The following is a 16,388-nucleotide window of genomic DNA, read 5'->3' on the forward strand; positions in this document are numbered from 1 at the left end:
TTTAAAGATTGGCACTACATTAGCCTTTTTCCAGTCATCCGGGACTTCCCCGGTTCGCCACGAGTTTTCAAAGATAATGGCCAGTGGCTCTGCAATCACAGCCGCCAATTCCTTCAGCACTCTTGGATGCAACTCGTCCGGCCCCATGGACTTGTGCACGTCCAGCTTTTCTAAATAGTCCCTAACCGCCTCTATCTCCACAGAGGGCTGGCCATCTCTTCCGCATTTTGTGATGCCCAGCGCAGCAGTCTGGGAGCTGACCTTGTTAGTGAAAACAGAGGCAAAAAAAGCATTGAGTACATTAGCTTTTTCCACATCCTCTGTCACTAGGTTGCCTCCCTCATTCAGTAAGGGGCCCACACATTCCTTGGCTTTCTTCTTGTTGCCAACATACCTGAAGAAACCCTTCTTGTTACTCTTGACATCTCTGGCTAGCTGCAGCTCCAGGTGCGATTTGGCCCTCCTGATAACATTCCTACATGCCCGAGCAATATTTTTATACTCTTCCCTGGTCATATGTCCAACCTTCCACTTCTTGTAAGCTTCTTTTTTATGTTTAAGATCCGCTAGGATTTCACCATTAAGCCAAGCTGGTCGCCTGCCATATTTACTATTCTTTCGACTCATCGGGATGGTTTGTCCCTGTAACCTCAACAGGGATTCCTTGAAATACAGCCAGCTCTCCTGGACTCCTTTCCCCTTCAAGTTAGTCCCCCAGGGGATCCTGGCCATCCGTTCCCTGAGGGAGTCGAAGTCTGCTTTCCTGAAGTCCAGGGTCCGTATCCTGCTGCTTACCTTTCTTTCCTGCGTCAGGATCCTGAACTCAACCAACTCATGGTCACTGCCTCCCAGATTCCCATCCACTTTTGCTTCCCCCACTAATTCTACCCGGTTTGTGAGCAGCAGGTCAAGAAAAGCACCCCCCCTAGTTGGCTCCTCTAGCACTTGCGCCAGGAAATTGTCCCCTACGCTTTCCAAAAACTTCCTGGATTGTCTATGCACCGCTGTATTGCTCTCCCAGCAGATATCAGGAAAATTAAAGTCACCCATGAGAATCAGGGCATGCGATCTACTCCATCCCAAAGGCATAAATTAAGTCCCTTTGAAATTGTTATGGGATGCCCTATGCAAGCTATGACTACCATTACTCCCGTTCCAGATTTGAACTTGACTCACAGTGCGCTCCTTCAGTATTGCAAGGCACTAATGCAAGCTGTAAGTCACTTCCATTCACAGTTTCGAGTCGCCTGGCCCACGGAACCCACCTCCGACGCTTGCCACAACCTCGAGCCAGGTGATTGGGTCTACGTACGGCGCCATCATCGAAAGCACGCCTTGGAGCCCCCGTGGAAGGGTCCTCATCAGGTACTGCTTACTACACAGACGGCTGTTAAACGATCTGGCATCGCAGCGTGCATACATGCTTCACAGTGTAAGAAGGCACCATCCCCAGAGAACCAATCATCACCTCAGGACAACGCAGAGTCAATTTTGACTCCAGAAGAAGACGTAGAGGAACAGTCTGCAATACCTTACAATCTACGCTCTCGTAAGGTTTGCCAGAAGCAGACGACGAACAAAAAAAAAAGCAGTAGCGATCCTAGCGCCTACTGCCTGGTGGGCATAAAACCGTGACTGCGGTTCCCTCAGTTGAGGTTGTCAGAATCAGAAGAGCCTTGCCTCCAACATGCGCTTCTGCCTGTTCCTTGGCTGCTTGTATCTTATGGCCTGGGGAGACCACGATGACAATTCTTTTATCCAGCAGCAGGTGTGGATAGCTCAGACCCTTAATATTTCTAATTGCTGGGTCGGCAGTCACATCCCAGCCCACTCTCAAACTGGTGTTCCTGTCCTGGCTATCCTACTCAAGTCCCCAGACCTCATTGGAGGGCCTCGTCCGTTTAACAAAATATGGAACAGCAATGACACTTGGGAAGCGGTGGGTATAAATGCATCTAAATGGATAAGTGTGGTGAAGGGAAAAGGTCATTGGTGTTGGGTGTGTAATGGGACAGGCTGGATCTGGGGAAAAGCCGTTGCCTTCAGCATATTGTGGCCAATGGTGTATGGGATTATTCAAACAAAACTAAAAAGTGGCGGGCCGGGTATGGGGATTAATTGAGGATTGGTCCTGCTTTGAGCAGGGGGTTGGACTAGATGACCTCCTGAGGTCCCTTCCAACCCTGATATTCTATGATTCTATGGAGATATGAATTTTTTCTAAACCTGGGATCAAACAGAGAAATCAGTCTCATGTTCCCCCTACAGTAACCTTAGTGAAAACAATACAATCTTTCAATGTCATGCAAATAACACCACTCCTCGTAAGAAGAATTACCCTGTACCCTTTGGGGGATACTACTCTTCCTTTGCAAACACCTATATGACAAATGGGTGCAACCGACCCTTCCTGGCCTTAATAGGCCATCGCTGAGTGTGTGGGACCAGAGCTTATACCGCACTACCAGCTAATTGGTCAGGAATCTGTTATCCCGCTCGACTCTTCCCACAATTTCGAGTGCTAGGAACCTTCCCTCGAGAATGCCTCCGCAATTTCAGACGAAAAAGAAGGGACTTAACAGATGCCCAATGGTATGTAAATAACATAAGCCCCTTAACCTGGGAAGAGGTCATTGGCGGTTCCTTAATACCATTAGGGGGAGTAATACATCATGCAAAAAGGCTCCTAAGGTTACAAGCAGTAGTTGAAATAATGGCAAATGAAACCGGAGAAAGTTTAAGAGCCCTGGCCAAAGAAATAGGGGCAATCCGACAGATGGCCCTCCAAATCCGTCAGGCATTGGACATAGTGCTGGCGGCAAAAGGAGGGACTTGTGCTCTCATTGGAAAAGACTGCTGTGTGTATATACCAGACAACACCAATGAGGTAATAGATCGTGCTAGCCACTTAGAACAAATCACATATCTTCCCCACGAAGAGCCAAGTTCTTTATGGAAGTGGCTAAGTAACCTTTTCAATTCCTCTGGCATAGAAAACTGGTTGTTTCAGGGAGCCCTAACTCTCCTGTTTGGAATCCTAATAATTTTTGTATGTTTTCAGTTACTTTCCTGTTGTATCCAAAATTGTGTCAGGCATGCTACACAGATAGCTGCCCCAAACCAGAGTGCTAATTTGATGATTTTAAATATCGCTTATGAACAAAGAGATAAAGAACGATTGATATGTGGAACCCAGTCATTTCACAAAAGGAGGGATTGTGAAAGTAGAATGAATTATATTGAAATTATAATTCATTAAAGAAATGCTGCTTGAAGGGTTTGTTGAAATATAGTTGTCAGGAAGAGAAACATTAAGGAGTGTGAGACAATGGGTCCTCAAACTAATTAACTTAGAGTTCCTATTGAGCTAGGAGATTGGTAAACATTAGTATGCAAATAAGATATGTATGTATATTTGTCAGTTTCTGCTTTCTTTTGTCTCTTATGTTAAATTGGCTTTGGCTTAGCTGTATAAATAAGTTATCTTGAGCCTCAGAGAGGGGCTCACATCTGGGTGCATTAGCAAAGCGCTTTGCTAATAAACAGAGTGGTCTGACAAATTATATGAGTCCTGAATCTGACTTTGACAGACACCAGAGCACAAGTGTTGGCTATCCATGTTTCCTTAGTGGACCCCAATTTAATTGACCCAGAGGTCCAAGTGATGATTCAACACTTCAAGTCACCTCTTTTGACTTGCCTACAGCCAAGTTGCTGGTGCAGTACAACGGCTGGTCAGGAACGTGGACTTTTGCAGTCTATGATGATTATCCCATCCCCATGCTGTTGGGGGAAGACTTGGCCAATCATGTGAAGCTAGCCAAGAGGGTGGGAATGGTCACCTGCAGCCAGGCTAAGCAAGCTGTCACACCTAGCTCTGTTCCGGAAACTTCTACCAGGACCTGGTCAGTGGTGATGGAATCGGACCCCATGCCCACGTCTGCAACAGCAGTAGTGGATCCAGCCCCAGAGACCAGACAGAGCCAGTCCCAGAACCGGAACTGGCAGAACAACCAGCACCAGAACTATTGCCAGCACTGAATCCAGTACTTGCAACCCCAACACCAGAGGGCCCCGCCGAACCTGCACCAGCAGCAGCAGATAACCCGACACAAGAGGCTCAGCCAGACCCTGAACCCCAACATCGTGCACCAGCAGAGAGTGGTTCACAGTCAATGGAAACAGCCCCATCACCTGCATCGCTTCCAGAGGGACCAAGCCCAGGTCCACAATCCAATGAGGAACTGATGTCTCCAGCATCAAGGGAACAGTTCCAGACCGAACAGGAAGCAGATGAAAGCCTCCAGAGAGCTTGGACGGCGGCACGGAGCAACCCACCGCCTCTCAGCTCTTCTAATCAATCCAGGTTTGTTGTAGAAAGAGGACTTTTATACAAGGAAACTCTTTCTGGTGGACACCAGGAAGACTGGCATCCTCCGAGACAGTTAGTAGGTCCAACTAAGTACTGGGTAAAGCTATTAAGCTTAGCCCATGATCATCCTAGTGGCCATGCTGAGGTGAACAGAACCAAAGACCATTTGGGAAAGTCGTTCCACTGGGAGGCAATGGGCAAGGATGTTTCTACCTATGTCCAGTTTGTGAGGTATCCCAAAGAGTGGGAAAACCCCAAGACCAGGTCAAAGCCCCTCTCCAGCCACTCCCCATCACTGAGGTTCCATTTCAGCGAGTAGCTGTGGATATTCTGGGTCCTTTTCCGAAAAAGACACCCAGAGGAAAGCAATACATACTGACTTTCATGGATTTTGCCATGATGGCCGCAAGCAGTAGCTCTAAGCAACACTAGGGCTAAAAGTGTGTGTCAGGCACTAGCAGACATTTTTGCCAGGGTAGGTTGGCCCTCCGACATCCTCACAGATGCAGGAACTAATTTCCTGGCAGGAACTATGGAAAGCCTTTCGGAAGCTCATGGGGTGAATCATTTGGTTGCCACCCCTTACCATCATCAAACAAATGGCTTGGTGGAGAAGTTTAATGGAACTTTGGGGGCCATGGATACGTAAATTCATAAATGAGCACTCCAAAGATTGGGACCTAGTGTTGCAGCAGTTGCTCTTTGTCTACGGAGCTGTACCACATCCCAGTTTAGGTTTTTCACCATTTGAACTTGTATATGACCTCGAGGTTAAGGGGCCATTACAGTTGGTGAAGCAACAATGGGAGGGGTTTATACCTTCTCCAGGAACTAACATTCTGGACTTTGTAACCACCCTGCAAAACACCCTCCGAACCTTTTTAGCCCTTGCTAAAGAAAACCTAAAGGGTGCTCAAAAAGAGCGAAAAGCCTGGTATGATAAACATGCTAGAGAGCATTCCTTCAAAGTAGGGGACCAGGTCATGGTCTTAAAGGCGCTCCAGGCCCATAAAATGGAAGCGTCGTGGGAAGGGTCATTCACGGTCCAGGAGTGCCTGGGAGCTGTTAATTATCTCATAGCATTCCCCACCTCCAACTGAAAGCCTAAGGTGTACCATATTAATTCTCTAAAGCCCTTTCATTCCAGAGAATTAAAGGTTTTTCAGTTTACAGCCCAGGGAGAAGATGACACTGAGTGGCCTGAGGGTGTCTACTACAAAGGGAAAAGTGGTGGTGGTGTGGAAGAGGTGAACCTCTCCATGACCCTTGGGCCTATGCAGCTACAGCAGATCAAGAAGCTATACACTAGCTACGCTCCAACATTCTCAGACACCTCAGGACTGACTGAATGGGCATACCACTCCATTGACACAGGTAATGCTCACCCGATTAGAGCCCAACCTTACCGGGTGTCTCCTCAAGCTAAAACTGCTATAGAATGGGAGATCCAGGGTATACTACAGGTGGGTGTAATCTGCCTCTCTAGCAGTGCATGGGCATCTTCAGTGGTTCTAGTTCCTAAACCAGATGGGGAGATACGTTTTTGTGTGGACTACCGTAAGCTAAATGCTGTAACTCGCCCAGACAACTATCCAACGCCACGCACAGATGAACTATTGGGACAGGCCCAGTTCATCTCTACCTTGGACTTAACCAAGGGGTACTGGTGGGCACCGCTAGATGAATCTGCCAAGGAAAGGTCAGCCTTCATCACACATGTTGGGCTCTATGAATTTAATGTGCTCCCTTTCGGGCTGCGGAATGCACCCACCACCTTTCAAAACCTTGTAGATGGTCTCCTAGCAGGATTGGGAGAATATGCAGTCGCCGACCTTGACGATGTGGCCATATTTTCGGGTTCCTGGGAGAACACCTGGAACATCTACAAAAAGTCTTCAAGCGCATAAGGGAGGCAGGACTAACTGTTAAAGCTAATAAGTGTCAAATAGGCCTGAACACAGTGACTTACCTTGGACACCTGATGGGTCAAGGAACTATCAACCCCCTACAGGCCAAAGTGGATGCTATCCAAAAGTGGCCTGTCCCAAAGTCAAAGAAACAGGTCCAATCTTCTTAGGCTTGGCCAGATATTACAGGCAATTTGTACTGCAATACAGCCAAATCGGAACCCACTGAAAGACCTAACCAAAAAGAAACAGCCAAATGCAGTTCAGTGGACTGAAGAGTGTCAGAAGGCCTTTAACCAGCTTAAAGCGACACTCATGTCAGACCCTGTGCTAAGGGCCCCAGACTTTGACAAACGGTTCCTAGTAACCACAGATGCGTCCGAGCATGGTGTGGGAGCAGTCTTAATACAAGAAGGACCAAATCAAGAGTTCCATCCTGTCGTGTTTCTCATCAAGAAGCTGTCTGAGAGGGAAAGCCACTGGTCAATCAGTGAAGAGGAATGTTTCTATGCTCTGGAAAAGCTACGCCCAATACGTTTGGGGACGGCGTTTCCACCTGCAAACCGACCATGCTGCGCTACAGTGGCTTCATACCACCAAGGAAAATAACAAAAAACTTCTTTGGTGAGGTTTAGCTCTCCAAGATTTTGATTTCGACATCCAACACATCTCAGGAGCTTCTAACAAAGTGGCTGATGCACTCTCCCATGAAAGTTTACCAGAATCAACTGGTTAAAATCGTCCTTGAGATGTGGAAAATATTGTTAGTCTTAATACAGTTAGTAGTATATTTAGAGATGCATGTGTCTTATTAACTCTGTTTTCTCCTAGAGCTCCAGGAAAAAAATCACAGGCAATGTTTCACCCTATCTGTGATTGTGGGGCGTGTCATAAATATAAAGGGAAGGGTAACCACCTTTCTGTATACAGTGCTATAAAATCCCTCCTAGCCAGAGGCAAAACCCTTTCACCTGTAAAGGGTTAAGAAGCTAAGATAACCTAGCTGGCACCTGACCCAAAATGACCAATGAGAGGACAAGATACTTTCAAATCTGGAGGGAGGGGGGGAACAGATCAGGAAGGCAGCCTCAGAACTTCTGTTAAGTTAGTAAGTAATCTAGCTAGAAATGCGTTAGATTTCCTTTTGTTTAATGGCTGGTAAAATAAGCTGTGCTGGATGGAATGTATATTCCTGGTTTTGTGTCTTTTTGTATCTTAAGGTTTTGCCTAGAGGGATTCTCTATGTTTTGAATCTGATTACCCTGTAAGGTATTTACCATCCTGCTTTTACAGAGGTGATTCTTTTTACCTTTTCTTTAATTAAAATTCTTCTTTTAGGAACCTGATTGATTTTTCATTGTTCTTAAGATCCAAGGGTTTGGGTCTGTGTTCACCTGTACAAATTGGTGAGGATTTTTATCAAGCCTTCCCCAGGAAAGGGGGTGTAGGGCTTGGGGGGATATTTTGGGGGGAAGACGTCTCCAAGTGGTCTCTTTCCCTGTTCTTCATTTAAAACGCTTGGTGGTGGCAGCATACGGTTCAAGGACAAGGCAAAGTTTGTACCTTAGGGAAGTTTTTAACCTAAGCTGGTAAGAATAAGCTTAGGGGGTCTTTCATGCAGGTCCCCACATCTGTACCCTAGAGTTCAAGTGGGGAAGGAACCTTGACAAACCCTAATAAACATCGCATTGCATTGCCTACACTTCAGACTTCCGGTCTTCTGCTTTCCATCTGTGTGACAAGAACCAGGTCAGGGGTTAAGGGAAAGCTCTCTAACCCTGATGTTTATCTAAAAGCTCTGCTCTGGGAATGATTGTGGGGATGTTCTCCAGCCTGCACTATCCAGGGGGTCAGAGGTGATGAGCACAACAGTCAGTTTGGGGCTGGGAATCCATGGAGCTCTGAACTGTGTCTGACTGCAGCCTTGGTCAGGGTAACCCCTACTCCCAAGCACTTTTGGTGCAGTTCTCTTGCCCTTCCATTTCTTAACAGGGTCAATAGCATTTTATTGCTCCCAAACACAAACCTTACCTGCATTGTAACCAAAATGCCTAAAACAGGCACATCACTGAAATGCAGATAAGGCCTGGCCCATCCAGTCAGTTCTCCTTGCTAACCAACAGATGCCAGCAGAGAGCCCTCTGCCCTACAGGCCCCCATCTGCCTGGAGCTCAAGGCCACTCTTCTTTCTATTCACCAACAGGTGTCAGTAGTGAGCTCCTTGCTGGCTATGCCCACAGGCTTAAATTTGGATGGGTGTTGAGGTCTGTGATAAATGAGGGGGGGTAGCTCCCTTTTATGGACCCCCAGCCAGTCAGTAGCTATAGAATCCTCCTTAGCAGCTGTATCATAATTGCCTTAACTGTAAAGGGTTAAGAGAAGCTTAACCTGAGTTGGCACCTGACCAGGGGAACCAATAGGGAGGCTGTATCCTTTCAAACTGGAAAAACTGCTAGGTATGGGGGCAGTTTTCTTTGTCTCTCAGGCTGGAGAGAGGGAAAGGCAGCAACAAGCTGTAAGCTTTAAGACAGGTATGAGAAATCATCTGCATCATACCTAGAAACTCCAGATATGTAAGTAGCACAGGAAAAGACAGATGTGATTAGATACATAGATATTAAGGTCAGAAGGGACCATTATGATCATCTAGTCTGACCTCCTGCACAATGCAGGCCACAGAATCTAACCCACCCACTCCTGCGATAAACCTCTCACCTATTTCTGAGCTTACTGAAGTCCTCAAATCATGGTTTAAAGACTTCAAGGAGCAGAGAATCCTCCAGCAAGTGACCCGTGCCCCATGCTACAGAGGAAGGCGAAAAACCTCCAGGGCCTCTTCCAATCTGCCCTGGAGGAAAATTCCTTCCCAACCCCAAATATGGCGATCTTCTGAACCCTGAGCATATGGGCAAGATTCACCAGCCAGATACCCAGATTAGGAACCTTTTTGGTTGTTTTGGTTTGTGGATTCCTCTGTGCTAACCCCAGGTGCTTTTGTTTTGCTTAATGACAGGTTTCAGAGTAGCAGCCATGTTAGTCTGTATTCGCAAAAAGAAAAGGAGTGAGCTGTAGCTCACGAAAGCTTATGTTCAAATAAATTAGTTAGTCTTTAAGGTGCCACAAGTACTCCTTTTCTTTTTGTTTTGCTTGTAACCTTTAAGCTGAACCCCAAAAAGTTATTTTTGGTGTTTAATCCTTAAAGACTGAGTTTTCAGATGTTTCTTTCTTTTTTAATAAAATTTACCTTTTTTTAAATAATTCTTTGATTCCAAAGTCCTTAGACAAGGGGTTGGTCTGTGTTCATATTGCTAAGGCAACTAGTTGGTATTTTATTCTCAAGCCTCCCCAGGAAAGGGGGTGAAGAGGCTTGGAGGGATATTTGGGTGGGGATAGGGATTCCAAGTGACCCTTCCGTGAATATTTGTGAAAATCACTTGGTGGTGGCAGCAATATCTGTCCAAGGCAGAAGACTGTGCCTTGGAAGAGTTTTAACCTAAGATGGTAGGAGATAAGCTTAGGGGGGTCTTTCATGCGGGTCCCCACATCTGTACCCCAGAGTTCAGATTTGGGGGGTATACCCTGACAAGGTCTATCCCTGCTATTTGTTGGTGAGGGTAGATCAAGGGCTCCTTGTACAGTGCTAGTGCTTAGGAAGGACTTGGAGAGAAGGTTAAAATACCCACAAGCCAGGCTCTCTGCTGCCAAAAATCGATGTTGCTTCAGTCACTTCAGTGGAGATTGTCTCTTTGCTCATTGAAACCAGCCAAGGATCTGGCCCCCTGGTAGGGATCCAACTACCTGTGCTTCTAGCTGTCAGGGGGAGGAAGAAACCTGCCTGCTGCAGGTCCCTACACCTTCCTCCAAAGCATCTGGCACACAGGACACTGTTGGACATGGGGCATTGGGCTGGAAGGACCATGGCCCCCATGGCAGAGCCAAGGCTCCATGGAGTTGTTGGGACGTGACTCCAGTAGAACTGGGCATAGTGTCTGAGACCCAGCACTCAGGCTTCAAACCACACACTCTCCTCTTGCCTCTCTGGAGAGCCAGGTAGTGATGGAAGCTGACGCTCAGGCCCCAATGTGCGGGTGCCTGTGTGCATAACAGGTGGGTGGGGGCACTTCTGTCATCTGATTCACGCTGGCAACACTGACCTAGGGACAGAGCAATAGCCATGTCCTACCCCAGTGATACACCCTGGCTCAGTGTCTTGAGGGCACCAGTGCCTCCAGTGCAAACACCCATGATGATCATGTTGTGAGAGGGCATGGAGGGGACGCTCCATGGGGCTCGGGACCCCCAGTTGGAAATGCACACAGCTCTGTGGGAACAGCCACACTCTGACATGCAGCAGTGACTCCAGGTTGGCTTGCTGCAGCATGCTCAGCCTGGGACTGCCCCTGGGGCACTTGGGGAAGCTGCAGCTGGGGTAGAGCGTGAGGTGGATAGCGCCTGTCCTCCCACATTGGCCGTGGCTTCTGATTCACTTCTGGGAGCAGCCCAGTTGTCTTTGATCCCTAAGGCCCTATCGCTGAGAGCACAGCTACCAGAGGGCTATGCTCTTCCTGGGAGCTCTCTCGCTAGCAGAGATCAGCTGGGGGGCTGGACTTCAGCCCCCAACTCCTGCCTAGGGCTCCTGGGTGAAGCTTTCCCTGCTGGTCAGACACTGACCACGTGTGATCTGGATGGGCTCTGTTCGGGAGTGGCTAGCTTGCACACATCGCTTGGGGACCAAGAATAATCTGGTTTTATTGTCTCATGTCCCGTCCCAAGCACCTCCTGCCCCCTGGTCCTTAGGGGAGCCCCCTTTGTTGCTGATGGTCATTCCCACCCCCATACCAGCAGCCAGATGCAGAGAGCAGGACACATTCACATGCACTATAAGGTGGGTAGAAAGTTGGCTAGATTGTCGGGCTCAACGGGTAGTGATCAATGGCTCCATGTCTCGTTTGCAGCCGGTGTCAAGTGGAGTGCCCCAGGGGTCGGTCCTGGGGCTGGTTTTGTTCAATATCTTCATAAATGATCTGGAGGATGGTGTGGATTGCACTCTCAGCAAATTTGCGGATGATACTAAACTGGGAGGAGTGGTAGATACTCTGGAGGGCAGGGATAGGATACAGAGGGACCTAGACAAATTGGAGGATTGGGCCAAAAGAAATCTGATGAGGTTCAATAAGGATAAGTGCAGGGTCCTGCACTTAGGATGGAAGAACCCACTGCACAGCTACAGACTAGGGACCGAACGGTTAGGCAGCAGTTCTGCGGAAAAGGACCTAGGGGTGACAGTGGACGAGAAGCTGGATATGAGTCAGTAGTGTGCCCTTGTTGCCAAGAAGGCCAATGGCATTTTGGGATGTATAAGTAGGGGCATAGCGAGCAGATCGAGGGATGTGATCGTCCCCCTCTATTCGACATTGGTGAGGCCTCATCTGGAGTACTGTGTCCAGTTTTGGGCCCCACACTTCAAGAAGGATGTGGATAAATTGCAGAGAGTCCAGCGAAGGGCAACAAAAATGATTAGGGGTCTGGAACACATGACTTATTAGGAGAGGCTGAGGGAACTGGGATTGTTTAGTCTGCAGAAGAGAAGAATGAGGGGGGATTTGATAGCTGCTTTCAACTACCTGAGAGGTGGTTCCAGAGAGGATGGTTCTAGACTATTCTCAGTGGTAGAAGAGGACAGGACAAGGAGTAATGGTCTCAAGTTGCAGTAGGGGAGGTTTAGGTTGGATATTAGGAAAACCTTTTTCACTAGGAGGGTGGTGAAACACTGGAATGCGTTACCTAGGGAGGTGGTAGAATCTCCTTCCTTAGAGGTTTTTAAGGTCAGGCTTGACAAAGCCCTGGCTGGGATGATTTAATTGGGGATTGGTCCTGCTTTGAGCAGGGGGTTGGACTAGATGACCTCCTGAGGTCCCTTCCAACCCTGATATTCTATGATTCTATGATTCATTCCCCCCAGAACAGCTCTTCTGCCAGAAGCCTAATAAATGGGGGCAATACATGTACAGTAAACCCCTAGCTTTGTGCCCAGATGGCCTCAGAATCCCATAGCAAGTGGCCTTAGAGATCAGGGCCCGGCTGCAGATTCAGGACTGGGGCAATCCAAACACCCTGCACTTCAGTGTGCGATGGAATCTGAACCCTGATCTAGATGCAAACTTTGCAGCTGACTCCTCTGGTGCATGCAGCTGAGAACAGTGGTTCACGCACGTATGTACACGCACGCACACACACATGCTAGCAAGTTCATTCCCAGTCTGCCTCCAGCTCACTGCCCAAAGGAGAAGCAGCTGGGGTGGCTCTGACATGAAGACTGACCTGGCCTGCCAGGGCGCCTCCCTCGTTCATTGCGGCTCTCACGGGCATGCCTGCGTTGCTTCTGGTTGAGTCCAGCTAAGTGACATCACTGGGCCAAAAGATCTCAGTGCCTGGCTTTGATCCTAGATGGTGAGCTGCTGGGCACGGCCAGCATGTGGGGCCAGGCCTCCGAGCAGCTCTGCCATGGTCTCTGATCACTGCTGAATGGGAAGCAGTTTGAGTGAAGGCTTTCCAGTTGGGTCACTGATGCCACATGGCAGGGGGGCTCTGGAGGAGCAGAGAGTAACGCATGCCAGCACCATACACCTGCAGCCCTCACGGCATGCTACAAAAGCTTCCTGCATCAGCCTGGTACAGCACCCCCACAAAGTGGGCACACAGCACTATCCCTGGCTTACAGACAGGGAAAGTAGGGCACCAAGAGAAGTCATCTGCTTCGTGGCTGGTACCCTGCCTCTCTAACCACTAGACACTCTCCCTCCCTGCCTTGTATTGTATTGTAAAACCCCCTGCAGCTGGATCAGAGCTGCATGCCCCAGGCTTGCGTTTCCCAGCTTCAGCTACACATGGGAGAAGTGGATTCACTCCCACCCTGTCTGCTCCCCATATACACGCATGAGAATCAAGCTGCACTGCCTGGGCATTGGTGAAATGTGAATTTCACAGTCACACACACATGATCGCTCAGAGAAACCCTGGTGCAATGCCCATACCCCAGAAGCAGCAGCACACTCATCCAATCAGAGACCAGCACCCATTCCCCATGGTTTCTGAGATGGCCGGGGGAGAGGTCTGTATTACACCAGCATGTTTGACGGTTATTCTGTTATTGGCTCTGTGGTTACAAGGGGTTAATACCAATAGAAGGGAGACAGTACCATTCACCAAAGGACATGCAGGGGTCAATTTCTTTGAGGCCTCACCTCCCCCAGGCTGGGATCAGCCCTCTGGCTGGGAATTGCTCCAGTGGCTGAAGAAGCCACCTTGGGAAGCTGCAGGGAAGACAGACATTTTGGCAGCTTTGTGTTGCTTTATGATCCTATTTTGCTTTTTGTGCACTGTGTCCTACCGGTGAGCTTGTCTAATACTGTGGCTAAAAGGGCTGCTTTGGGTAGGTGAGGGAAATTTTGCCAGAGCAGCCTGCTCCAGCCAGGCCTGCTGAGGCCGTGGTTGGTGCACAGGGGTCTGTGTTCCTGGACCTGGTCTGAGAGGGGAGGAATTGGGGAGTGAGGGTGCCAGCTTTGAGAGGGGATGTACTTGGACAGACAGCAGGAGCCAAAGGTGCAGCTAGCTGTGGACAGTCACTGCTTCTCTGCCCAAGCACAGCACAGCTCGTTTGCCAAACAGGCATGCCCTGGGGTACAAAATTCCAGCAGATCTTTCCTGACTAGATCGGGGAATTGGTAGCAAATTATTTTCTTAGATCTCCATGTTAGCTATGAGCAAATACAAGAATATTCTCAGTAAACGTACCTCAAACCAGGGCCAATCTCTGTTCAGGCCTTAAAGGCTAAATAACGTGGTGATGGGCACTGAACAGACAGACAGATGGAGGGACATGCAGGGGAATGAGTGGGCAGACATATATGGCAGTGGGCAGATAGACAGACAGACAGACTCAGGGACAAATTGCCATGCACCAGCAGCAATGCAGTGCCCTGGGTCAGAGGAATCCCCACGGGCTACAGCGTACTGTGTGTGTCTCCGATGTGCAATGATTGCTCAGCTGCTCTCCCTGACAAGTCACCTGTCTCTGTGTAGGCCAGGACCTATATCCCACAGAATTCGACAGCAGAATCCACGTTGGCCTCAACCTGAGCAGACTCTTACTCTCAGCACCTTCCCAAGAGCTCCTGTGAGTGGCTCCCCCTTGTCCCTGGCACTATGATGTCATTGCTCTCCGCCCATGATGCAGGACGTTGCTATGGCAACACAGCCCTCCCTAGCTTTTTCCTGGGTTCTTCTCTCACCTGGCGCCTGGGGCTGGCTCTTGGGACTGCAGGTAGGATTCAGAGGAATAACGTGTGGCTAGCCCTGCTGAAATGAGCCAGCGGAAGAAGCCTAAGAGTCACGGTTCTGCCAGCCATGGGTCTAGCGCCAGAGACCTCACCTCAGAGAAATACAAGGACTACTGTGCTGTGGTAATAGATACTGGCACCGGCTACACCAAGAGTGGGCTGGCTGGGGACGAGAAACCACGGTCCGTCCTTCCGAGCTGTGTAGGGGTTCCCAAGATCAGGACCAAGAACAGCCCCCTTTATTATATTGGGGAAAGCATCCCACGCAGGAGCTCGGAGGTGATCACGAACATGGTGATGACCCATGGTGTGGTGACTGACTGGGATGCCCTGGAGATGCTATGGCACCACATCTTCTACACAGAGCTCAGTGTGTGCCCTGAGGAGCTGGCCGTGCTGGTCACAGATGCCCCCCTCTCCCCAACCACCAACCGGGAGAAGATGGCTGAGTTGCTGTTCGAGAGCTTTGAGGTGCCGGCGATGCTTGTGGCCTACCAGTCCCTGCTCTCGGTATATTCCTACGGGCGTATCAATGGGCTAGTGATCGGCTCTGGCTACGGGACCTCATACACTGCCCCTGTCTACGACGGCTACATCCTACCCCATGCCACCTACCGCCTGGACGTAGCAGGCAGCAGGCTGACGCATTACCTAGCCAAGCTGATGGGGGAGTGCGGGAACCCCTTCCAGGAGGAGGAGCTGGAGCTGGTGTGCAAGATCAAGGAGCAGTGCTGCTACATCCCTGAGGACTTCCAGGCTGAACTGAATGGGGATGAAAAGAAATACCTCATGGACTTCACCCTTCCCGACAATCAGGTCATCTCCATCGGCAGCGAGCGCTTCCGCTGCCCTGAGGCGCTTTTTACCCCCTCCGTCTTGGGCTTCCCTGAGGTAGGCATTCACATCCATGCCATGAATAGCATCAGGAAGTGCAAGCCGGAGCGCCAGGCAGAGCTACTGGCCAACATGCTGCTGGCTGGGGGAACCACCATGCTCCGCGGCTTCTCCGAGAGGATCAAGAAGGAGCTGCTCAGGATGGAGACGGTGGGCAAGGGGCAAGTGGGCATCCTGGCTTCCCCCCACCGCAGCTATTCAGCGTGGCTGGGCGGCTCCATCATGGCGTCACTCAACGCCTTCCAGAACGTCTGGATCAGCCGCCTGGCCTACAATGAGAAAGGACCCTTCGTAGTCCACCGGCACTGCTTCTGAGAGGGCAAGCTGGGCGGGCACAGGGCGCGAAAGACATGGGTACGGGAAAGCCCCTCTATAAACGCTGCTTACGGGACAACAGGCATGGAGCTGGCTTCCTCGCTAGATGCTGCCTGCCAGCCTTGCAGAGGGGAAACCCACTGGGGCTACCCATGCTGAGCGACAGAAATCATGGGGTCTTCACCATGGGCAGCCCGAGATGGGCGTGTGCACCAGATCTGAGCTCCATGGGCACCGAACAGGTGCATCTATTGGTGGGGAGGTTCCCAGAGAGTGCCCCCATCCCCTCTTAAGGGATGGGGAGCCCAGACCCAAGTTCTGGGCCTCCACCCATCTCCCCAGCCAGCTACAAAACTGAAACCCCTCCCTGCTGCCTCAGCCAGCCACACCCCCGGCCCCTCATCCAGCCTTTGTCCAGTTTCCAGGGAAGAAGGTGTCACCTGGTCCCAACTCCCTCCTGGGCTCAGGTTACGAAGGGCAGCCGCAATTGTTTACGTGCTGGCCGTCAAGTATCATCCTTCAGTGAAGTCACACCCTTATTTCCCATCACCATCTAATATA

General features: G+C 49.8%; 1 protein-coding gene across 1 annotated transcript; it reads left to right on the forward strand.

Moving 5' to 3' along the window:
• Window positions 1–14,642: 14,642 nt before the first annotated feature.
• On the forward strand, window positions 14,643–15,827 carry LOC140915294 (actin, cytoplasmic-like). The gene has a single exon (XM_073354876.1). The coding sequence runs from the start codon at window positions 14,643–14,645 to the stop codon at window positions 15,825–15,827; it is 1,185 nt and encodes a 394-aa protein (XP_073210977.1).
• The last annotated feature ends 561 nt before the right edge of the window (window positions 15,828–16,388 follow it).

This window comes from Lepidochelys kempii, chromosome 7 (genome assembly GCF_965140265.1).
Source record: "Lepidochelys kempii isolate rLepKem1 chromosome 7, rLepKem1.hap2, whole genome shotgun sequence".
NCBI lineage: Eukaryota > Metazoa > Chordata > Testudines > Cheloniidae > Lepidochelys > Lepidochelys kempii.